This window comes from Rhyacophila brunnea, unplaced genomic scaffold, assembly GCF_057557595.1.
Source record: "Rhyacophila brunnea isolate RB1 unplaced genomic scaffold, BYU_Rbru_1.0 scaffold_13, whole genome shotgun sequence".
Lineage (NCBI taxonomy): Eukaryota > Metazoa > Arthropoda > Insecta > Trichoptera > Rhyacophilidae > Rhyacophila > Rhyacophila brunnea.
In genome coordinates, this window is record NW_028232785.1 from 27,016,290 (window position 1) to 27,042,538 (window position 26,249).

Here is a 26,249-nt window from a genome sequence, read left to right on the forward strand (position 1 = left end):
ATATATTCGCCGGTTCTTGTAAACGTCATAACTTCTGAATAAACATTCTGTGTATATTTTCTAAACAATATTTATCATTTTAGTGTGAAAATATTCACGATAAACTTGATAAACATATTGTGTTGCTAAGTTTTCACAAATATTTATCATTCCGTTCCTATTTCATATTTTTTAAAGGATTTATCTTATTCCGAAAATAGCTGGTCTACAAGTGTCCACCTAGTAAAAATTGGCTGGCAGTGATAAGGTTAGGGCTTTTAGCATACTCCCTTAGATCGCGCACCCTTATTTATTGCATTATTCAATTGTTCCATTTTTTATTCTTACGCGCTATGCCCAGCATGTCTTTTTTACTGAAGGTCCTCGTTTCGCTTGGAAGTGTGTTTATGAGAGTTGAATAAAAACAAATTTTTAAACGATGTCTTTACCCTCTCGACGTGCGTATAGCGGGCTAGCGCAGAAACAAGCCGGGAAGACGACGGGGGCGCTAGCATCGCGTACAGCGACCTTGCCGCCCTGGCTCTCGCCCGACACCTCGCGTGACTGCGGTATCTATAGAACAAAACCAAATTATTTAAAAAAAAAAACAACAAGAATTATAACACAATTTTAGATTCAAACAATAAGTTAATTCTATAAAAATTATTAATGCCCTGATGCATAGATTGAATTAGAATGATAGGCTATACTAAAACTGTGACTAACATGGCAACGATGCTTCCTGCAATCAAATTTGTTCAGAAAATTTGTGAAATACAGATAAACACAAATATACAATATTAACCTTTTCTATGCATCACGATATTACTACGGCACCATCTGACGGGCCGCAGATTTTAAACGACACAAGTTGAATGTGGAGCGAAGCCCTTACTACAATCGCTGTAATACCGATAATTTGTGGCTTAGTATTTTATAATTATTCAAACAGATGTCAAGATGGGTTTAATTTTTCAGTTAATGCAAATCAATTGACAGTGGCTAGTAATTTAAGTTTAAAGTCAGACGAGATAACTCGTGAAATTTGTATGTGCGGCCTGTCGATCACAGCATGGTAGAGCGAGAAAAGTTGCTGAAGGCATAGAACCGGTTTTAATACTATCGACTAAGGGTACTTAATGGAATTTGAATTTAAATTCTAATTGATTTGAGTTTTGTAGTGTTCCATTGGAGTGATTTTTTGCGATCCGGATTTTGTCTATCAGCATCTTCAGACAATATGATTCTGCAGTTTTTTGGACATATTGTTCGGCGCTGGATAACCTGGAGAGACTGGTGGTTTTGGGTAGCCTTCAGGGAAGGTGAAGCAGAGGAAGAGTATCGGTACGTTGGAGAGACCGAATGAAGGAGCTGACTGGGGGCAGTCTTCACTCTGCCCTGAGAAAAGTAGAGGATCGAGTGGTAAGTCTAGGTCATTTAAAAGATGACAAAATCCCAAGGTGGTCACGATCCTCAGCCATGACGAAACAACCAAGACGATTAGTCGACAAACCAAGAAAACTGATCAATTACGCAGATGACTTCAACATTGTGGGCAAATCCTTACACACTGTTGAGAAGATATTCAAACTTCTGGAAACAGCTGCCTTAGTGATTAGTATGTAAATGAGATTAAAACCAAGTCTATGGTCCTAAGCCGACAAAGCCAGATAGAGGTAGGCCAAATCGGAAGATTCATTCAATCCTTATGGACTCAACGATTTCACTCACCCCGTAGGCGCATCCCATCGAATGACCAAGTTGCATTTCGGCAGATCCATTCCCTCTTCAAGCACCGATGTTCCGACGAGGATATTGCATTCGTGGATTCGAAATCTTTAATACAAACAAGATAATAATATTAACTATCGCATGGAGAGAAAGAACAATAAAAAAATGCAGAGGCAAATAAGTAAAAATGATACTTTTTAAGTACTTCTTCCTGCAGCCGGTGCTCGACTTCTGCGTCTCTCGGCTCGGTGACAGGATCGGCAACCTTGTCCACCGTGTACTGAGCCATCACAAATCTTAGCTGTGGCTCCGAATGGCAGTATTCCTGGGATTAAGATGACAATTATTATTCCAACTATATCATTGGGATACTCTCTTGCGAGATAATGTAATATATGTATGGTCTGGTTAATTTAAAGTATTTCAGAAACATACCGAAAAAAGAGTGTATTATTTTTTTGTCATTTGCACTGAATGGAAATATAACCCACAATCATCAGAATTCACTTTAAAATGCTTCATTTTTTTAGTAATAGATAAACATTAGTAGGCCGACTGCTACATGAGATCAATGAGAACATCATTTTTTTAACCTCTTCAAAATTACATCAGGAGTCAAGCAAGGCTGTGTACTCGCATCGTTTCTTTTAATATGGACAAAACGGTTAATCCCGACGGTAGGATACACCCACCTCACGATGACGCATCAGACGCATGTGAAGAAAGACCGTGTGATTTAGAGTAGGCAGATGATGTAGTTATCTTTAACTCGATGCAAAATCTGAATGCGGCGACGACCAAATCCACGTGTTGCGTGGATCGATGTCAGCACTCCTCTGCGGGTTTCCAGTCTGGCTATTGAGCCAGTGACCGGGTTAAAACAATGGCAGTTTCTATAGTGAACTGTGATGAGTGGCTAACATTCTGAGACAGATAAATACTTTTAACTTATAATAAATACACACTTACGTTGATTAAAGTGCAAAGAATTTTGGCCATGAGCGGGTCTTCGACAAATACCAATCCGCACAGAGCGTCAGGATCATTATTGGCCCCGTACTGATAATGCCTGTTCTGATTATTGTGGTAACCGCGACCGCCCCTTCCCCGACCCCGGCCCCTGCCGTCCGTTCTCGTTCTCCGGGGAGACTGGTGAAATCTGACAACATCCGTTTGTTCTCGTGTCACAATTCTGTTGATTGCGTCAATTTTGCAAGTGGAAGATGATTTTTTATCCAAATTTATAAGATTTTTGTCATTTTTTTCGATGAGATGTTTTGCCACTGCGTCATCCAATTTACCACCGCTAGACTTTTTATTTGAGCAAACGATTTTAATTTCAGCAATCGATCCGATTTCTTCTGTCAAAATTTCATTCTGTAAATTTTTTTTAATTTTACATTTTTCTACAAAATCTTTTTTTGCTCCTGAAATAATTACTTTTTCTCCAATTTGAATTTTTAATACATCATTACTATCAGCATTAATAATACAATCATTTCTATCTTCTAAAATTACATTAATTTTATCTTGATTTTTTTTCACTAAATTTTCATCTTCCAAAAGTTTTATTTCTTCTCCGAGTTTTATTTCGTTTACGCAGCCATCTTTAAAATTATCAACGGAATGTATATCAGCATTCAAATTGATCCTGACATCATTTGTTTCTTCGATTTCCACAGTCTCTTCCGAACAATCCAAAGTATCGGAATCTACTTTATCTAATATGGAATTGTAACTTTTTTTAAGCCTGTTTGATAATTGTTTAAAATCGCACCTGTTCAATTGTTCCATCGTATTGTCAACTCGTGAATTTACCGAAGAATCATTACTCACGTTTATATCATACTGTCCATCTTTATCGATGGTAGGTTTCACTTCAATCAACAAATTCAAAACTTTGAAATCGTCAATTTTATCTATTTTTTCAATTATGTTTGTTTTGTCCACATTTATTGACAGTGAAACATCAGAATGACAATCGATTTTCTCTGTAACATTACAAACATCATTTTTCTTTGGATGTTCTTCGATTTTGGCAACATTTTGACCATTTTTTTTGACACAATCACTGATTATTATCACATTTTTAGGAGTACACAGTTTCCTATCTTTAAAATGATGCATCGGAGAATTATTTACGCTCTTATCGGCCGAGTCGTCGGGTATAAACAGTCTGAATATCTCGATGAGCCTCAGAACTTTCGGAGTCGTGAAAATTTTGATTCTCTCCTGTTCCGTGTCTAATTTTTCGAAAACCATCTCGGCCGCGGCGCGAATCTGAACCAAAACGGACGACACCAGACACAGCAAAAGAAAATGACGCTCGTATGGGATTTTGACTTTCAGCTTTTCGATTTTTATGAGAAGGGAGAATGCCGCTTTATCCGCCCCGTATGGTCCTGAAAAATAAGAAACCAGAATTATGTGTAGATTATGACCATAATAGAAACAGAAAGAATGAAGAGAAGAACGGTTTAATTGAGTTTGCAAGAAAAAACATAAAAATGCATTGGGGAGCATGTTTGAATGTAGAATACATCTTGAGGTTAGGTGTAAGGCTAAGTTAGGTTAGGGCAGTGATGGCGAACCTATGGCACGCGTGCCTCAGGTGGCACGCAAGATGATTTTGCATGGCACGCGAAGGTTTTATGTAGAAGAGGAAAAAAATCAGATAGAATTTTTACAAAAAAGTATTATAAATAAATATATTATATTAAGTACAAAATTCGTCACCGTTCAGGCAAAAGTCACCAACCCTGAAAATGGCAGTTTTGAGTTGAGTATGTCACACGAAGCGTAAAATTATGTTCTTTAAGATGCAAAAGTCACCACGGTACATTAGTTAGTAAAATGTTGCTTAAATCCGAATTATTTGTTTTCCACTAAATGACTTTCGATAAAATCTTAACAAGCAAAAGTCATTATAGGTGAATAGACATTATTGACTCTTAAAAAATAAATCCTTCGTTATAAATATACAAGCAAAAGTCACTATACTATGGATGGTGAGTTTTACTGATTTGTCATTTGAAAACTTCTAACACTTGTCTCAAATACGCAAAAATAACCAAACAGGAATAGTTTACCTTAGCTTGTCATAATAAGATCGCTTTGGTCAGATTATTAACAAGCAAAAGTCACCAAACCATAATTGAGCTACCTTACCTCCTTCAAAACCTTCTAGATGTTTTAATTAGCAACAAAAAGTAAAAGTACCTTAAAGAAATTAAAAAAACCTTAAAAACATTTAAATCTGATTTTTCCTGCATTTTCAAACTTTCAAATTGCGATATCTCAAAGCTATGTTTTTAGGGTTGGTGACTTTTGCCTGAACGGTGACGAAATATAATATTAAAAGCTGCGCTAACGGAAACGACGAAATTCATACATAAATGACGGATCGCATTATTTAAAACATAGCAGGCAGATACTCTTCAAGAATAAGCATTACGTTTAATTTAAATTGCATAGATCGGTCTTTAGTTTTTATGCCCTACACATAATATTATCGCACTGATAACTATCAACAGGCGAAGAATGAAGCCGCATCGCGAATATCTGATTGCGACCAATTTACAATCATTTTGCAATGCTTGAGACCACTATAGCGAGAGTGCCTCATTTGATCAGAGCAATTCTGGCGTTAATTTGTGCGTAAAGAACCAAACTAAACATTCAGGTACTACTGAAAAACTCAATTATAATACATTTTTTGAACTTTTTTAATAGAATTGTTTAATTGAAATTCAAATTGAACTATTTTTTCCTGAAAAACTGCTCGGCACGTTAGATAGTCAAAAAATAATATTTGGAATTTTTTGGCACGCATACATAAAAAGGTTCGCCAACCCTCGGTTAAAGGGTGTGAAATGAAATCGATACCATAGTTCAATAGGGAAACCAACTCAAAAAAACTTTGTTCCAAGATAATGGCGTCGGATAAATTTTATGTAATTTTAAAACCTTTAGAAATTAAAAATTTTGAGGAAAATGAATCGTATTTCTTGGACAGAACACAGGACGAAACAGTCAATCATCCAGAGACTGCAGATAAAGGAACGGATCTCGACAATATGTCTGAGACGCATTCTGCAGTTTTTTTGGACATATTGTCCGGCGCGGACCGGACAGCCTGGAGAGACTGGTGGTTTTGGGTGGCCTCCGGGGAAGGCGAAGCAGAGGAAGAGTGTCTGCGCGCTGGAGCGACCAAGTGAAAGAGCTGACCGGGGGCACTATTCATTCTGCCCTGAGAGAAGCGGAAGATCGAGAAGGATGGAAAGTCTTGGTCGCTCAAAGGATGGCAAAATTAAAAAGTGGTCACGATCCTAAGCCATGAGTGTACGACCAAGAAGAGAGAATGCTTTTTAAATTTGGTTTAATTGAATTCAGCTATGTGCAATGAAATTTTACAGTTTAATAAACAATTAACCCAGGCATTTCAGTATGTAATTGAAATTAATGATTCATCTCAGAAAGGATTATTCGATTTTAGGACACATTGAAGAAATTTTTGACTAAAAAAGAAAGGCCTTCTTTTTATAATTCATAATACGAATATATTATAATAAAGAGAATGCGTTTCTACATCGAATGGCATTATTAACTCAAAACCACGAAGTGTTTCCTTATTGAAATAGGGTATCGATATGATGGTTACATTCATACAGATTATCTAATATCAAAACTCGGCTTTATCCAATCCAAATTCACTTTATTATTTTGTCTTTGTTTATGATTCCCCTTACCGGTCTGTTCGAGGATATAGAGAAACTGCTCGAGGACAGTTCGAGGGTCCAGTAAGGGATCCGGTATAGCTCTCAACTCTTCGCCGAAGGTCTCTTCTCCGTATATCTCCGTCGGGTCGTATCTGAAACAAAACGAGTGCATTCACAGCGTTTTTGTCAGACTAATGCTAAATAATTTACACACTCATACGGTTGCTTCGTCTCGCCCGAGTCTTGGTGTGAGAATATTCGAAAATACCAGCAGTCACGGTGGCAGGGTGCAGAAGAGCGTTCTGCTTACAATCCACGTGGTTGAATTAATCTCCGCGTGTGTGCAAGCATGCGCACAACAGCTCCAAAATATCACACAATATTTGACCACAGAGTAAACTAGGACAAAGATGACAGTGCAAATGGTAGATAGTTAATATCATCAGCTTGTTCATGTTAATTTTTAAACAATAAAGGAAAACAAGAATTTGTGAAACATTCAACTAGAAGTGTTGTTTGGTGGCGGTGAATGGTGGAGATAGGCTGTTCCGATCCGACATAAATAGTGCATACTAGAGATGGGAAAACTGGTCGATTTTGAAGACTAAGTATACTTACTACCAGTATAAAAAAATACTTAGTATATAAACTTGTCCCAAATATAGAGCGTTTGGCGTGCATATGCGACAAAAGTTTCATACTCAACTGAAACTAAAACCAACTCCATATTTTGAAATGCGTATCGGCTCAGGAACTCAGACTGTGTATCGGCTCAATAGAATCGCTAAAAATATGCTGAGCTCCGCTTGTTGAATAATCCCATTTATTATAAAGTTTTAAACACATTTTAAATTTATGAGTTGTTTTTCTGTTAGGTTACAATATTCTTGTTAACAAAAATGAATACAGTGATTTTTTTTAATTTTAAACATGTTTTGAGCGGTCATACAACAAGCCTACGCCTGTGCGTCACCTCACCACTGTGACACAAAATTTATGACCTATTATTCATATATTCGAAATAGACTAATAAATTAAAATATACATATATTCAAGCGCTATCTCGTTCGTGCGTATTTAATGTCAATAGTGTTAAAAGTCTACCAACTGGCGAGTGCACAGAACAGCGACTCGCGATGATATCATCACAAGTTTTTTGGAATAAGTTTATTGGGCCTCACATACCGAGTATGGATAGTTTCATCCGAGACTTGAGTACACAAACTGGTGACAGTATTTCCAACTCACCTCTAGTGCATACTACACCTTGTCAGTCATACTTATTTATTTTCATTGAACCATGTCTACAAATCGCAGATAGTGTTGGTAAAATTTTAAAATGAAATTAAACCCTGCGTAACCGAACCATAATAGATAATATTTAAAATTATGTCATTAAATCATACATAATTACAGATATTTTATAGATAAAGGAATATTTTTTATGTATTACGGTTTGGTTTAGGCAGGGCTTTATGAATTTTAAAAACTAACCAACACCATCTGTAATATTATGTATTGCTAATTCAATGAAAATTATTGATATACTACTAGATGAGGAGTTCCCATACAAGTGTCATTTTAAAAATGTACTACAAAAGAAGATATTACGAATATCGTCTTATAATATTTCCTTGTAGGTATAATGCGTTAAGACCGTTAACATGGATTCCCGAATTTCACCCGTATTGCCCTGGCTGTAAAACTAAATTTGCGTTCTTGGAATAGTGACCCTAAGGGTCTCTGCAACCCAAAGCTTGCAAGCTACCAAAAATTCATGTCTGAGCGGACAGAGCAAGTCGTCATGCGCTGACTATTAGTTAGAGTAAGATGCAAGCTAGATCGGGCTTACTCATAATTATTGCCAGGTCGTTTTCGGGACAAATATTAAGTGAGCTTATATCGAGTTAAGTCCGCTGATATTAAAACAGTAAGTTTTAACACTGGCCGAGTCGCTGAAAATCGGGCGTCATTTTAAGAAGCATATGATTCATCCAGTAGTATATCAATGATGAAAACAAATAAGGATTACTGAAAAAGTGAGCACTATCTTTGTCAGATCGCCCATAGCATAATGAAACTTATTATCACTATCTGCAATTCATAGACTACGTTCAATAAAAACAAATATGTAAGTATGACTGACAAAGCTAAGTGCCCATACGCACTTGCGGCAGGCCGCCTATCGTTTTTTGTATGCCGGCTAACTGCAGCGGCCTGCCGCATATCGCACTTTGCATACAAAAAACGATAGGCGGCCTGCCGCAAGTGCGTATGGGCACTTAGTCTGCACTTTTTATCTTGGATCTTAACAGCTTATCTCCACCCTTCACTACTGTTATTTGGTATGTATCTATATTTATAAAGAAGATTGATATCGTCGGTAATTTTCTACAAACACGTATCTTAATTTTTGTCAGTTTTGAGTTGTTTGATGTAATGAATTCAAAATTTTAATACACACATTCCACTTACACGTATCTCAAAACATACTTTATAACATAATAGATTTAAGCAATAACAAAAACTCGCAACACAATAAAAGACTTTTATAAAAATAATAAACTCGTATCTTGAGTTACGTGTTTGTAAGTATAGAGAATACTGAACTCCGACAGATGATTATACTGAAGTTCTTTCTCGTAAGTCATGATACGTGCTGCAGTAATATTCAGAGGAAAGTTGCAACGTATTCTCGTATCTTCGACAATAAAACTGATCGGTCGAAAGTATAGTGCGATAAATTGAAGAAACAACATTTTTTTCATGAAAATATGTTCAACTATACTAAATGGATATTTCATAAAAGAAAATGTATTTCTAAATTAAAAACTGAGAGAATAAAGTTGTTATTTGCCTCTCCTGAAAAGTTGTGTTTTTTGAGATACGTGTTTGTAGAAAATTACCAACGATATATTCCAATTTAGTAAGAGCAAGTAGGATCAGATGGTGTGTTTTGTTGTTTTATCATCGCAAGAGAGATAAATAATGTGAAACCTGTGATCTTGCATAAAGGACAGCGCTCTTCTGACAGTCTGCTTCATGAATGCTTCCAGTTTCCTCCTCGGCCTGCTTTGCTGCTCTTCGATGCTGGCCTTATACTCGAGGATGACTTCCGTCGGCCTGCCGGTGATTCTGTAAACAAAACATATTCCAATGGCTATACAATCTGACAGTGGCGAAGGGTGGAGGTAGGCTGTTAAGATCCGCCATAAATAGTGCACACTAAACTTTGTCATTCATATGTATTTGTTTTCATTGAAATAAAGTTACAATTTACAGATGGTGTTGGTTAGTTTTTAAAATTAAATTAAGCCCTGCGGAAACCAAGCCATAACAGATAATAGTCAAAAAATACTCGTCTATCGATAAAATATCTAGAAATATGCAATCAAATCATACATAACTTTGAATATTTTATAGATAGAATAATATTTTTTATCTAGGTATTACAGTTTGGTTTAGGCAGGGCTTAATAAATTAAAAAAAAATAACAAACAATAAATATTTGTAATATGTATTCTTAATCCAACGAAAACAAATAAGTATGAATGAAAAAGTGTGCACAATTTGTTGTATCGCTCAAAGTACTTATATCAATATTATTATGGTTTGGTTTAGGCAGGGTTTAATTGATTTTTAAAAACTAATCACCACCAGCAGTAAATTATAGTCTTAGTTGAATAAAAACAAATACGTATGACTAACAAAGTTTAATGTGCACTATTTATGGCAGATCGTCACAGCTTACATTCACCCTTTGCCACTGCAATCCGATGAGGAACAGTTTTTTGTTTATGAGAAATGTATGTTAGCTGCTCACCAACCTATTGGGTCCATGCTCTGGGTTCAAACATACATTGAAAGACAACATGCCAGACCCGGGATTCGAACCCGAGACACACAACATCGGATACATTACCGCTCGGCAATAAAAATAAAAAAAATCATTTATAATCAGTGGACTTATGTCCCCATGGCCACCTTCTGCATCCCAACCTTAAATAACGGGGCTTTACCAGCCCACCCTTCGCTATACATATGTACAAAATTACATATAAGAGTATGTACTTATTTTTTTAGTTAGTGTATATTGTCTCTGTTCTGGCAGAACACACTAACTGAAGAATATTAGTTTTGAGTAATTTGACTTTGAAGTTGTTAACATGTTTGAAATGGTCTATCATGTGAGTTTATTAAGTAATCGTAAAAAGGATGACTTTAAAATAAAGACTGTTTATTTGTTAAGAAGGTTTCCAGACGGTAAAGTTTGAAACAAGGAACATTTTGGTATAACTAACTCAATATGTCATTTTTTCAAATTAGTGTCTTCTGCCAAAACAGTGACGATATTATGTATATTTAGTGATATTTCTGTCTTAGCTAATCTATTAACTTTCCAATACATTACCTAGTTCCATTGTCTATGAGTAATGATATTTTAATGTACTTACCTATTGAATATGTTAGTATAATATGTATGAGGTATATACTATGGGTTTTTACAAACACTATAAATATTCAAAATATTAAAAAAATATTTTTATACTCGATCTACGTTTTAATTGTATTCAATTGCTACATAAACAGGAATTAACTGTATACATTGTAAAGTGCCTGGAGATGCCGAAAGGCGAAACCCTTAGAATTTAAATTCATGAAATACTATTAATTTTTTTATATAAGATTTCTATTTTAAAAACTTGATAAATCCACATTTCAATAATTGTGGTAAACTAAATTTTTAAGCATCAAGCAGTAGCGAAGGGTGGAGGTAGTCTGTTAAGATCAGACACCTCCACCCCTCGCCACTGTCATTGGTTAGGTGGTTAGTTTTATCGTTGTACTATCATTGTCATCTCACGTGGTACGTAACAATAATCTCACCTCTTCAAACCGACTATATCAGACGCCATGTCCACTTCACTGCACAGCATCCTCTCCAATTTTTCTAGCTGGCACTCCAACTTGTCATAGGGCGAGCTCAAATGGTCTCCGGCGACAACCAGATCACTTACGACGGTCAACTTATCATTCTTTGATTTTTCCATATCTTCGGAAATACGATTCACTTCATTTTCATCCGCTTCTTTTACATCATTGATTTTTTCCTTTTCTTTATCCTGCTTTTCCTCAACCCTTTCCTTCGCCGATAACAATTCTTCTGTTTCCTTTCCTATGTCCTGTTTTTCCTCAATTTTTTCCATGGACAATATGTCCTTTACGCTGTCTACCTTTTTCTTATTATCTTCAAGCATCGTATCAATTTCTCCCTTTTCATCTAACGTTTTCTTAAAATCTTCCTTTGGTAATACTTTATTTTCATTTTTCACTTCTTCGATATAATTAACTTCATTCACTCCTTTTCCATGCGTAATTTTAATACTTTCTTTTGACAACTTTGACAACGACACATCCTCTTTATAATTCTTTAATTCTTCTTTACCGATTATTATTTCTCCCGTCAAATCTGCATCTTTCTCGATTACGCCCTCTTTCTTTTCAAAATCCAATACTAAACCCTTCAATTCAATATTTTTTCTAGATATTTCTAAATTCGTACCGTCCGATGATTTCTGATTTTCTAAATATCTGTTACATTCTAAAGTTGATACATTTTTAACATCAGAATTCGAAATTCGATTTATACAATCATAATTCGAATTACTATTTGTAATTTGTTGACTAATTTCGAAAAAATCACAGATCGGTGCTCTCCAATAATTAACGTCGTTCATTGAAGATAATGCAGACCTTCCGTCTTCATCAGGTGACGATATGGTGTTACCGAAATCGGCGAGCGAATCTGCAAAATAATAATTAAAGAAAAAATTATAATTTTTAAATCAGGCACTACCGACGTGTTGATCATATGCCAATTGAAATTGAATCGTAAAAATATATATTAATAGCGCCTGTACACGTGCATAGATTTACTTGCACCAATAGTGTGTATTTTAAACTATCCCGATAATAATTGTTTACACGTAAAAGTGCTGAATGTCTCTCCAATCGCATCTCAAGCGTCGCTCTAACTATATTATATTTTCTGTCAAAACTATCAAACTTCACGCTTATGTGGTATGTTTAGACCTTTCGCTCATTGAGAAACTAAAATCTGACGAACGCTACTATGCCAAAGTACAAACATATTCATAATTAAACCCACCTATATTTTCAGAATTTTCATTTTTTTCACTTCCGATGTCGTTGCAGGACTCGCTCTCAGATTCGCTCAGCGGCAGGTCTTCGGCGTCACAGAGCCGATGAACCTTCGCATCGGTGACAGCCTCTCGAGCAAACAGAGGATAGGTGAAGGCCAAAATCCTCGGAACGCCGTCGGTATCATTATCATACTGCCCATCGCGTTTTGGCCTATTCGCCTTGCAAATGGAATAACTGAATCTATTTGTTCCCCAAACATTCTCGTAATTGGGCCCATTCATATGTGTATTTTTTGTCTCACTGATACCTGTCGTCTCGCAAAGGGGCCCAATTTTTGGTTTCGTCTCGCTAAATTGCTCATTGACCCTATCCGTCTCGCAAATGGGCCCAATTTCAGTCTTAGTAATATCAATTGGCGGTTTATTAATTTTATTGCTTTCGTATTGGCATCTTGAGTATGTATTCATCACCTGAAATAATTTAGATTTTTTTTTAATATAAACTTTTACACACACGTGTCAACCAAGATACAATGCATGTGCACAAACATTTGTTTCAAACTCTGCAAATATTGCTATCAAATTAAATGTAGTTTGAACATCAGGGGTCCACAAAGTGTGTCCCGCGTGACTTTCTGATGTGTTCCGCGAGATTTATGTTAAATCTGTATTATTTTTTGGTTCCATGACAAAACAGAACAACGATAAATATAACTATGACCTTTCAGGAAAAATATAAATTTAATATTGCAATTGTACTATTATGTTGATAGATTTTTAATAGTACAGATTTTCAATACGCCATAATAAATCAAATTATATACCTAATTTCTGCATTCCTAATCGCTATAAAGCCTCAAATAAACGGGACTCGGTGTTGCCGGCAAGCTTAGGATGTCTCATCTAAATCAATATAATATGTTCAAAATGATTGGGTGACTAGGTACAACGAAATAACGACCTGACCTAACCTAACACAAAAATAAATGTTTCATTTTCCCCCTGACTATTCTATTTTGTCACTGTTCTGTTTTGTCCGGTTACCTATTTTTTATTCTTCATATCGAATACTAAAAATTACATTTAAAATTAAATATCCTCTGGCAAGAATGAACAGTCAGACACTTTGATATTTGTGTATGCGGATGTGTGAAGTGAGGGGGGTTCGGCGCATGCGCAATTACAGGCGCGCCGCTGCCATAGATGTTGTTAGCTGTCAAATTTTACCGGTTCTGTTGAAAAATATAACCCCAAATCACAACTGTAAGTCCGGTTATGTTGCAATTGCATTTAAGGTCTGTTGCAGTTACGGTTGAATTTAAATATTATTTTTAAGTATATTGATAAGAAATGTATATAATGAAATAATATCTTATTTTTTTAAAAACAGAAAATATTTACAAATATTTTTGATTTCCAAATTGTCCCTTTGACGAAAAATTTTGTGAACCCCTGCTTTAAATGCTATTTCAGTCTATTAAGGCAGGGGGTTTGGGGTCTGGATAACTGAGAATTTTAATAATCCCATAAAATTTTTGGTGGTAAATATGTAAATATATGGCGTTGCGTTTACCTTTTGCAAGTGTACGTCCGTGGCTACCGTGTGGCACTCTTCAATGACCAGGAGGTTTATCTTGACCATGGACAAAAGGCCATCGTCCAACAGGTGGCACAACACTTCAGACGTCATCACGAGAACCTATGCAAAAACCACATTTCACAATAGATTAGAGATGGATATAAATATTATAAACTACATATACTATGTTTTAATCTCATTTATCTGTAAGCCTATTCTTTTGGTCGAGACTTCCAGGTCTACGGATGCATTTTTCATTGTTTCTCTTATAAACGTGATGAAATTCCCTCACCTCATTATTATCGAAGACGTTCTTCCACGGCGGCTCGAGCTGGTCTGCAGAGAGACATGCCGCCGCTTTGAGATCGGTCAGAAGACACAGGTCCAGCGCGAGAAGGTGCAGCCTTCGTTCAACCGTCAATATGACGGTTCTTTTATCGGAGGGTCTGAAATGTATATATAAAAAATGATATTATCGTTAGAAGGTAACCTCACATTGTGCGAAACTAAGAAGAAACGGAAGAATTATTGAGTTTTCATTTATTGATACCAGTGATTTTCAGTTACGCTGAACCAGAACTTAACACCTTTTTGGTATGTAATAGAGTGTAAAAAAGGTATAATTTCATCTAGTTATAAGTGACCGAAGTCGGACAGAGTTGTATCCTAGTACCATTTCTCTACGACCTCTTCTTTCAACTCCTCGTCGGTCCTAAAATTTTTCCTACCCAGGTGTGACTTTAACGCAGAAAAGAGATGATAATCACTTGGTGATGCCAGTGACAATGGAATCCGAAAATTCCTCGTCCTCTTCTGCGTAGCAATCAAACAATTCGCGGGTCGCTTCAACTCGTAGCCGTTGGTGATCTTCGGTGAGCATTTTGGGGACCCACCTTGCACACACCTAGTGATAATGCAAATGTTCTGTCAAAATCTTGTCAATAGTAGTCTTACTGACATCAGGGATAAACTTGCACATCTCCCGAATCGTCATCCGTCGATCTTCAAGCATTACCCTCTCCACTTTTTCATTCGTTTCGTCCGAAACCAATGGTCGTCCGGTACACTGTTTATCATGGACGTCTGTACGTCCGTTTTTAAACTCTCTGCACCATTTTCGCACGTTTTAGATGTCAATACACTTCACATAACTGTCGATAAATCTCTATAGGCGTAGTGTCCTTAGCACACAAAAAACGAATAACAGAATGTAACTCACACCTGGCGGTAGCGGCGAGTGAAAGCTCTATCACGAACAACTACCAAACCAAGACGAAGCGTCGTAGACAGCTCGGAGTGGTGGGAATTTGTAGGCGGGGAATCAAACTACACGCCGATGTTGCCGGATCTTGCCTTAAAGCGTTCCTCGTGACTCCAGCGCCTTGGAGACCTTATTTTACGGACAACCCTCGTAGAATAATTGTGGGTTTTTATAATTTGAAGTGTCATTTTGAACTTGTGACTGTCTCGCCGAACTAAAAACACTCTTTACATGACACTTGTAAAGCCAGTGCTCACCTACTCATCGGAAACTTGGACATTAACTCTGCGAAATGAACGAGCCCTGAACATTTTTGAAAGAAAAATTCTCCGCCGTATATATGGACTGATCAGGGACGGCACCAATTGGAGGAGAAGATATAATGCTGAGCTCTACGGGCTGTACGAAGATTGCAGCGCAGTTCAATCAATCAAGATTGGGAGACTGCGATGGCTAGGTCATGTGCACCGTATGAATGACAATGAACCGGCAAAGAGAGTGATGTCCAGCAATCCAATGTAGAAGAAGAGGCAGGCCAAAGATTCGCTGGTTGGATGGAGCTGCCAGTGACTGCCGTATTCTGGGGGTACCGAATTGGAAAGCGGCCACACTGGATAGGGACAGGTGGAGGGAGCTGTTGGAGGAGGCCAAGACCCACACCGGGTTGTCGCACCCCAGACGATGATGATTTGTCACTGGCTTTTGAAACTGTGGATTCATTTGTTAATCTAGGGTCATTTGTCACAAACACTAATAACACGAGTGACCTTATTTCAATGAAAACAAATACATATGAATGACAAAGTCTAGTGTGCACTATTTATGGCGCATCTAACAGCCTACCTCCACCCTTCGCCACTGTCAGATTGTATAGCCATTGGAATATGTTTTATCTACAGAATCACCGGCAGGCCGACGGAAGTCATCCTCGAGTATAAGGCCAGCATCGAAGAGCAGCAAAGCAGGCCGAGGAGGAAACTGGAAGCCTTCATGAAGCAGACTGTCAGAAGGGCGCTGTCCTTTATGCAAGATCACAGGTTTCACATTATTTATCTCTCTTGCGATAATAAAAAAACAGAACACACCATCTGTTCCTACTTTCGCTTACTAAATTGGAATATATTGTCGGTAATTTTCTACAAACACATATGTCAAAAAACACAACTTTTCAGGAGAGGCAAATAACAACTTTATTCTCTCAGTTTTTAATTTAGAAATACATTTTCTTCTATGTAATATCCATTTAGAATAGTTACACATATCTTCATGAAAAAAATGTTGTTTCTTCAATTTATCGCACTATACTTTTGACCAATCAGTCATATTGTCGAAGATACGAGAATGCGATGCAACTTTACTGTGAATAATATTACTGCAGCAAACACATATCTTGACTTACGAGAAAGTGCTTCAGTATAATTATCTGTCAGAGTTCAGTATTCTGTATACTTACAAACACGTAACTCAAGATACGAGTTTAGAATATTTATAAAAATCTTATATTATGATACGAGTTTATTTGTTATTGCTTAAATCTATTATGTTATAAAGTATATTTTGAGATACGTGTAAGTGGAATATGTGTGCATTCAAATTTTGAATTCATTACATCAAACAACTCAAAACTGACAAAAATTAAGATACGTGTTTGTAGAAAATTAACAACGATATGAATATCTTTGAGAGGAGAGTTTGAAGAAAAATCTTTGGGGCTGTTCAAGAAAGTGGCATTTGGACGTTAAGGTATAATGAGGAGCTATACACACTTAATGGGTGCAAAGAGAAAATGCAAAGACTGCGCTGGATCTTCCAGGTGAATAGAATGCCAAAAGATATACTGACCAAGTGGGCTATGTACGCAACCCCCGATGGCAAGAAAAGACCTCGACGGCCGAAATTGAGAAGATTGAGTTTTTGAAGGAGGCCAAAACCAGCCAAGGGTTGTTGTGCCATAAATGATGACGTCGATGATACTCGTTTAATTTTCAGCACATTAATCGTTTGTCGATACAGACCTCCTGACCTGGTGTGCCAACTCTTGGATAACCTTGAGGGCCACGAAGGACGCTGCAGGACGCGGCGGGCAAGCGATGACATTGTGGCACCTGGCCGCTTCCACCAACTCCTGCTGGAACTCCCTGGCCGTGAAGCGGAGCGTGCTCACGCCTTCCGTCCAGTGCTGGGCCATCGTCTTTTATTTTGTCAGCTTCCGATGCCGTCTTCATTCATTTCTCCGCCACATCTGGAAAATTAATATCAATGAACAATTTGACTATAGCAGAACCATTCAACTTTGGCTACAATTGTATGGCGCTGTATGCAGTTATCAAAACTTTAGCGGAGGTCGGGGCCGTAAAACTACACCTGAAAGCGTGGGGAAAACATAGTTCCGCAATTTGGGGCTAATAAGTCAGTAGCCATGATATAGTGGCGAAGCTATAAATCTTAGATGTACGATTGATCGTGTCCGAAAACCTGTACGTATGCAGTTCGCCGTATCACACTTCAGCGTAAAATATTGTATCGGAAATATATGGCCGATATTAAAGACTGTCCAACCTCTTTGGTATTGAGACAAAATTTATGCCTAAATAAAACACGGTTCTTGTCGGTTAACAGGAAGTCTACAAATTTTGAAAATAGTCGATATACTGGATTATTTGTTAGGTTAGGTTAGGTCATCGCGTGCCACTATGATTTTGCAAGGCACGCATTTGAAGAGAAAAAAATACATATAATAATAAATGACAGATCGCATTGTATAAAAAATAGCAGGTAAATACTCTTCAAGAATAGGCAATATGTTTAATGTAAATATATAATTGCAGAGGTCAACAAGCAGCTCGTAAAGCAGCTCAATGTAACTGACGCATTAGCGAAAGTCTGACTTGGTAAGTAATTATTATTATATTCTTTAACTTACTGTAACTGTAATAAATTTTATAAAGTAAAGTTACTTCCCTACTTTATAAATTACTATTACTGTGGAACCGGTGGGCGGTTAAAATTTTTTACTACCAACAGAGATACAAAAGTGGGCGGTAGGTATAAAAAGGTTGATCACCCCTGGTCTAGATTGAAGGAGATTGCTGGCAACGCTTGTAATTTAAGTGATCACCATCTTCAGTAAGAAGTATTGTACAAATTCATTTTCATTATCTACAGCAGGGTTTCCCAATCTATGTTCCGCTGAACACCAGTGTTCCGCCGAACCTGAATAAGTGTTCCGCGACCATTTAAAGATCTTCTACTAAGTAGAAGTAAAATAAGTTAAACTAAAATAATTAAAGAATCTACTTCATATTGAAAGGCGAGTGATAATCAATCTCTACTGATGTTTATGACGTCAAGTATCTAGATTGGTCATGGCTCCCACAGGGGGGGCTGACAGGCCTCTAGCCCGGCGTGAGAGATCGACCAGCCAAGTGTGATATACACACATCACAAACATGCACTAATAGTAAAAAAAATTCGCCTGCGGCGCTGTTTTACTTCAAACATACTAACATTTAATAATATGTGGTTTTGCCATACTTACAATTATTGATTATTGTCAATATTTGACATGTCTATAATTGTGCATATCAACATAATTATAATTGTAAAAATACAAAAAATCGCTAAAAATACTCGTAGTTTTACCTCGAACACCATTTGGAATTTGCAACTGTAGATTGTCAAATTGTCTTTAACCTGAGCAATAAGTAGGGGCCCCGCTTCGGGATGTGGGGGCCAAGATCTAGGTACAGGTGGAGGACCATCTTTTCTCACACCGTGCGCATGAAAAAGATGAGGTATATTGTTTTTAACTAACCGGCTGACAAGTTTTGTCAGTTTAACGACAGTTGCCAAAATTGGCAGAACGGTTAGCTATGCTTATAAATAACTAACAAAATAAACTAAGTGTTCCGAAGTTAAATTTCCGGGTTTGCGAAGTGTTCCATTGCAGAAAAAGTTTGGGAAAACCTGATCTACAGTTTAAAATGTAAATTTCCAGCATTTTTCAAGTTTTATGACTATAATATGGAGAATTGTATCTTAACCAAAATATGAAACAATAATTGATTTTCTATTTCACGACTACTTTTGTAATACCCCGTTTACACGTGCATGGATTCACTGTGCACACTAAGAAAATGTATTATCCTGCAGTTGGCAAGATTGCGTGCATAAATCAAACAAGTTTGGAAGGTTCCAAATTTCAGCGCACAAGTAAGATTATTTTCGAACTGCGCCTGCGCAGTAGAGCGATAGGAGCGAACATGCGGGAAAAAAACGAACTACTCATTGTCAGCTTAACCACCGCAATCTTTAGATTAATAAAGCCTGAGCATAACTTTTTGCACAAGCAACGAGTGGTCCACTTTTCAGATGTCAAAATCAGATCCCAGATTGCTTGACATATTGATTTGCCCTTTCTCGTTTCAAATTGAATTATAAAAAAATCTAAAATAAAATATATTAATTAATTATAAATAATATACATTCCTGTTATTCATCAGCTGTCAAAGTCAGACTAGTCCTTCATACAAAAACCGGTTGTAATATCGATTCCCAAAAAATATGTAATATTTATGTATGTATTACATTTTGTAGAAGGTGTGTTAATGCCGGTGTATTATTTATCATGTAGCTTATCTATTAAAATCGAATCATTGCCTGTGTGAATGCGACAGACGCGTCAGTATGAACACTCTATAGAACAATGACAGGTCACCTATCGACAACAAAGGGGCGGAAAAAGTAGGACCAGGCGTTGTGAATGTATCGGCTTTCTACTTGAGTCAGCAATGGCTTAACCGATTTTCAATAGGACCTGTCAGATAGTCGTATAAAATGACAACCTTGCGTCTCACTTACTCTTGAAGAATGTAATTGGAGAAACAGTCAGCACTTTTACGTGTAAACAGTTATTGTCATGATAGTTTAAAATAATTACGATTGCCGACAGTAATTCCATGCACGTGTACAGGCGCTATTAAACCCCGTTTACATGTGCATGGATGTACTGTGCACAGTAAGGAAATGTATGGGAAACATGTATTATCCTGCAGTAGGCAAGATTGCGTGTATAAATCAAACATGATTGAAGATTCTAAATTGTGATGATTTATTGCGCGCAAGTAAGATTATTTTCGATCTGCCTGCGCAGTAGAGCGATAGGGGCGAACATGTCGGTAAAAAACGAACTACTCATTTTGTGCTCCGATTTTCAATACGACCTGTCAGATAGTAGTATAAAATGACAACCTTGCGTCTCGCTTACTCTTGAAGAATGAGATTGGAGACAGTCAGCACTTTTACATGTAAACAGGTATTGTAATGATAGTTTAAAATAAGCACGATTGCCGACAGTAATTCCATGCACGTCTACAGGCGCTATTAGGCTATGTGTGGTAAACATTCATTTGTTTCAAGAACAAAAAAAAAACTAACCTACAAATTTTAAATAAGATGTAACAATAAAACAATAGTTAAAACACGATCAATTCTCTTGGATTACGTATAACAATGATAAAGCCTTGCTTTCAACCACTTATTTACTTCGATAAGTAATTACAATACTTCCCGGCTATTTTACTCCGAATCAAACAAACAAAGGTTATTTTTATCAAAAGATAAATGTCTCTCATTAATATGACAATTTCACGTTAGGAAAAAAAAGAAAGTATTTCAGTTGTTCATAGTTAACCATTTTATAAAAGTATTTATTAAAAAATCTGTCATATCGATCGAAAAAGAAATTTTAAAATACTTTCCGAGTGTTTCAATTTTCCTGTTTTTCATTTAATTATATGAATGAAACTCAAATATTAAAAGCAGGGCCTTTTAAATATATATGCAATTACCTGTTGACGAGTTCTAGTAAAAAAATACGACGTGAAACGATATTTTTTTAATCAGAATTGACAATAATCTGAGATAATATTCGATTGGACATTTGATTACCGACCTGTCAAAATATTAAATAAGTATTACAGTGCTGCCAAGTAAAAATTATAAATTTCCGTAGATTTTGACAAAATATAATAATTCAGTAGATTCCATAAACACCAATCACCATCCAATCTACACCCACGATAGCCGTGTGGCTTAAGCGCCGGTCTATAATGTCGAGGGTCCCAAGTTCGAATCGTGGGTCTGGCAAGTACACATATTGTTTTTCAATTTGTGTATGAGACAGAGTATATACCTACCTAATAGGTTGAGCAAGTGACTGACATCCATTTCTCGTAAAAATAAAATCTGTTAATACAAACCTCCACTCTGTGGGGGCCCATATGATCCTATTAAGATCGGACATGGTCGAAAGAAAAGAAAAAAGAAGATTCCATAAAATATCAGTAGATTTTGGAAAATGTAGTATATTTTTAGATAAGAGTTTAAGACTAATAAGAATAACAATAACAAATAATAATATTCATTTTTAATAAACAATGATTATGTTAGTCAGTTGGTGGGTGAAATGGCGCCAGTGACGCCCATAGACAAAACACCGCCCCTGGACAGCGCCAAGATGACGCCCCATGTTTTTTTTATTCAATATTTTTTATCAGCCGTGCACATGTCATTTCTGGTCACCAAGGAAGTTGAAAGACAACGGAAGTAAACTAGACATCGAAAACCTGATAAAAAAATACAGTCCTGTTAAATCTTTTATGTTAATTTTATACATTTTTGTGCTGTGAATTTTATAATGGAAAGATATTGTCGTTATCATTAAGTTTAGGTAGCTATTTCTGTATACATATATGTCTATCAAATGATTCTCTTCAATATTGTGCCACCCTTCGAGTAACTGTCGTCCCCAAGCAACGCCCAATCTGCCTACCCCCCACGGGACGTCACTGAATGGCGCTCTTTGGTAGAGTTTCAATGTTTTTTTTGTCAATGTAGAAGTGACACGTCACATCAAAAAAGGGCGTGCGTATATTATTTCAAGTTTATTAATAAAATATTCATAATTATGGAAGAACACAAATATCAGTAGGTAGATTTAATAAATATCGAAAAAAAATATCAGTATTTTCTTCTGAAATTTCAGTAGATATGGCAACACTGAAGTATTGCAACAATGAGTTTTTAATTTTAATTTTATTTGTGGCTACTGACTACATCTTCCTTCAGCGGCTATTTCTATAAATCTGACATTAAAAAAATACTCTTCGTACAGCAGTTTTGAATAATATTATTTATAAATTGAAAACATTGCAATTATAATTAATTAAACAACACACAGTACGTAGGTATATTATTTACCTATTTCATTTCAACTAATTTCGTTGAGATGCTTTTAGTGTGCTGTGCTTTTAAACAAAGAATAAAATTATTAATAACAAAAAGAACATAAATACGATTATGATACAATTTGTATGTACCTACCGTATAGTGTTAGTAGTCTATGTAAATACTTAATGCGTCAATTACATTGAGCTACTTTACGAGCTGCTTGTTGGCGAACTTACAATCTGCCTGTAAAGTCGCCCAGTGTCATCATTGAACAAGCTAACAAGGAGATTGTAAACAATCTACCGAGAAAAGTTGAAAGCCGGTTAACTTTATATGCTACACACCGGCGTGTGGGCCTACTACTAGCGCAGTAGCAACCTCCCGGTAAAAAAAACGAACTACGTTCTGTCAAAATAGTTGCTGACTTGTGGCTTCTCAGCGAATGGAAAGTTTTGTGTGTCATCATCACAATCGCAGTAGCTGAATCGCCCGCTATTAAATTCGCCAACAAACAGCTCTTAAAGTAGCTCAATGTAATTGACGCATTACTAGTAAGTGCTTACAAGCCACTATGAGTATAATAATTATTCTCTTACGGCTGAGCTGATGTAGGTAGGTACCTAAAGTCTGTATTCTATCTAGAGTAGGTACACGCCACACGGAAAGCATTCTGCCATCGCGTTCAACTGTTACAAGTTAGCAATGGGTGGGAACGAGATTGATGCTGAAGCAGAAGGGGGGGAGGAGGAACCGGCACGCCAGCTTATAGAAGACAATCTCTACCACTGGGAATGCAGTGCCGTGTTGGACAGGAGCGCACAGAGCGCCGTTACGGTTCGTGTAATCGAAAAAGTAGTTAAGTAGTTAGGTATCGCACGGTCTCGTGAAAAATTAATTTGACCGTCTGAGCTAGATAATAATATCCCATAATACCTATAACAAAAAAAGTAGGTAGATATGTCAATGTCTTCATAAAATTGTCAAGCGCTCCGGTTCGTAAACTTTTTCATTTGGAGTGCTGAATTCGGCAGTACTTACCTATCAATATAAACACTGCGATACTTTCAGTAGGTACAGAATACTATAACTTTACTGGCGATCAATTAATTTATCTATTGCTTCATCTAACATTTTAATCGGTAATAAAGGCACTACCTACCACCTACCAAATTGTAAAAATACTAAAGAAACCCAAACCAGCGATCAACTTTACTAAATACTAAGAAAAATAATTTTACCAATTGTGAAATCCAAATATCAGCTATGTGATAATATAATAATAATAATAACATATACCTAGGTACCTACCTACCTACCTAAGGCATAAAGCCCACTAAAGCAGGCGAGCGGGGTGCTCGCGCATATTCAATGTGAATCATGGAAAATACAACGTAATCAAATATGGCAGCGCACATTGGTTTTGAGAAGCATTGTGTCCACCCGCCCCATGAGTCACCAGTTGTTTGGCTTCTCAGCGGGACGAATTAACGAAAACACAACGTAGCCCATTCATTGAACATGGCAAGCAAAAGGAGAGCGCGCTGTTTATTTTATCCGCTTCTGGACGCGTCGTTGATAGACGGGCGCCTCGGCATTATTTAATAACAGTGAACTCATTGTTTAGGTGCTGGGTGTCAGATATTTTCACTGGTAGAATAACGTCATCGTGAATATAATTTACAAGCCGCCGAGAAATTTAATAATATTTTTATTGCTTTGTTATGAGAGGCGCTGAAAATAATTATTATTTTTCGCTCCTCGTGCCCCTTATTACAATGGTGAAGGGTAATGCGCGGGTGGGAGGAGTGTCATTTCGGTTGTATTTACGCTTCACGGGCCTACTTCGCGGTGATCGCACCAATCCGACGCCTTTAGTGGGCTTTATGCTTCAAATACACTATAAATGACGATCGGTCACATATATGTCGAAAAACCCGTTTCTTATGTTGGCGTCCTGTGTCATAGAGTGTAAATACGATGTCATAGACTGTCACATATATGTCAAACGATCTATGACGGCCTTCTATGTCATAGATTTTCGGCTCAGTGTAAACACCTCGGTAGTTTTGTGTGACACTAGTTTTGTGACATCTATGCCGAACATGTTGTCATATATTATTGTTTATGGGTCATAGATCGCGCGGGAAGTGTATTTCTGTCTTTGATTTCAAACGCCATCTTAACAATCTTGACTACTAAACGAAACAATACCTAGTAAAAAAATGGACAAAAGAAGTCGCAAAATCGTGTTGGAGTGGACGGATGAAATAATCATTAATTTAATCAGATAGGTGGAAGGTAATCCACTATTGTGAGACTGTACACTGACCGATTATAAAAACAGGGTCAAAAGAAATGCTGCTTGGGCCCAAATCGTACAAGATTTGGGCCTTGAAAGCAGTTCTCACTCTCAGTACTCGGTGGATGATGCCACGCGTAAATGGCAGAGTTTTCGGTGCCAATACAAAGACTATAAAAATAAGAAAAAGGCGACAAAGAGTGGCCAAGGGACCAGCGACAGGTACCACGTGAGATGGAAGTTTTCCGGCCTCCTGAAGTTCCTTGACTGCGACTCAATAGCTGTCGCCACTACTTCAATATAGGTATCTATCTTCCAGCGACAAGCGTACAAAATTTGTATACATTGCCGTATCCTCAGCTCTTGGCTCTCTTAATCAATTACTATAACATCCGAGAGTCTCCCGTCTTGCAATCCACTGACGAACCAAATCTAAAAAAATCTATAAAAAAAATCTCACAAATAACTAACATGCCTACTGATTTATTTCGTTTTATATTATTATCTGTTTGACGTTTATGAAGGCGTACCAACCATAAAGTTTGTCAAGCGTCATGTTGGTAGTATTTATCAGTGGCAAATATGTGACACAATAGATTTTACGGCATCGTGTGTAAACGGATTGGCACATGCGGGTGTCATAGAATCTATGCCCACATTTCTGTCATAGATTTTTTTGACATATATTGGCTCATATGTGTAAACGGAATGGCATAGATATGATCATAGACACTAAAACGCTCTTGTCACATATGTGCCCAATCGTCATATAGTCTATTTGAACCTTTATGCCTAAGGTTCATTTCCGAATATATTTTTTGTGTGTTTAATCGCTCTCGAAATGACTAAAATGATCAAAGCATAATTATTCGTCTTTAGAAGCCAGAGACCCAATTATTAATAGCGAGTGACAGGACCTATAATAAATAAATTAATTAGGTAAATTATTATTTTGTTCAAATATGACGTGTATTATTATTGAAAATTATGTCTATGACAGGACAGTTCAAGATTGTCTATGGTTCAAGAGTTGGCATTGTTGGCAGCACTCAGTGATGGCAACCGTACTCTAATAATTATAGTACAATACTATAATTTTAATTCGGCGAAAAATGTAAAATACTATAATTTTACGCCAAATATACCAAAATACTATAATTTTAAAGGATTCAAGACGAAAAATGTTCCTGTACTATATATTTTTTAGAAATACTATAATTTTTACGCCTTCGTACTATAATCAGCATAGAAAAAGATGGCAACACTGGCAGCACTGCTCTAAATAATG

At 36.8% G+C, this 26,249-nt stretch overlaps 1 protein-coding gene across 1 annotated transcript in view; it reads right to left on the reverse strand.

The window, feature by feature from the left end:
* Dcr-1 (Endoribonuclease Dcr-1) overlaps positions 1-21,414 on the reverse strand; it is a 71,107-nt gene extending 49,693 nt beyond the window's left edge. Inside the window, exons 1-12 of the mRNA XM_085940614.1 lie at positions 21,282-21,414; positions 17,448-17,674; positions 14,464-14,617; positions 14,166-14,291; positions 12,598-13,063; positions 11,316-12,234; positions 9,426-9,563; positions 6,459-6,580; positions 2,680-4,112; positions 1,905-2,035; positions 1,711-1,815; positions 429-552 (exon numbers count right to left, since the gene is read on the reverse strand). Coding sequence (XP_085796740.1) covers positions 429-552; positions 1,711-1,815; positions 1,905-2,035; positions 2,680-4,112; positions 6,459-6,580; positions 9,426-9,563; positions 11,316-12,234; positions 12,598-13,063; positions 14,166-14,291; positions 14,464-14,617; positions 17,448-17,620 — 3,891 coding nt within the window. The 5' untranslated portion in view covers positions 17,621-17,674; positions 21,282-21,414. The remainder of the gene's footprint in view (positions 1-428; positions 553-1,710; positions 1,816-1,904; positions 2,036-2,679; positions 4,113-6,458; positions 6,581-9,425; positions 9,564-11,315; positions 12,235-12,597; positions 13,064-14,165; positions 14,292-14,463; positions 14,618-17,447; positions 17,675-21,281) is intronic.
* Positions 21,415-26,249: the final 4,835 nt, after the last annotated feature.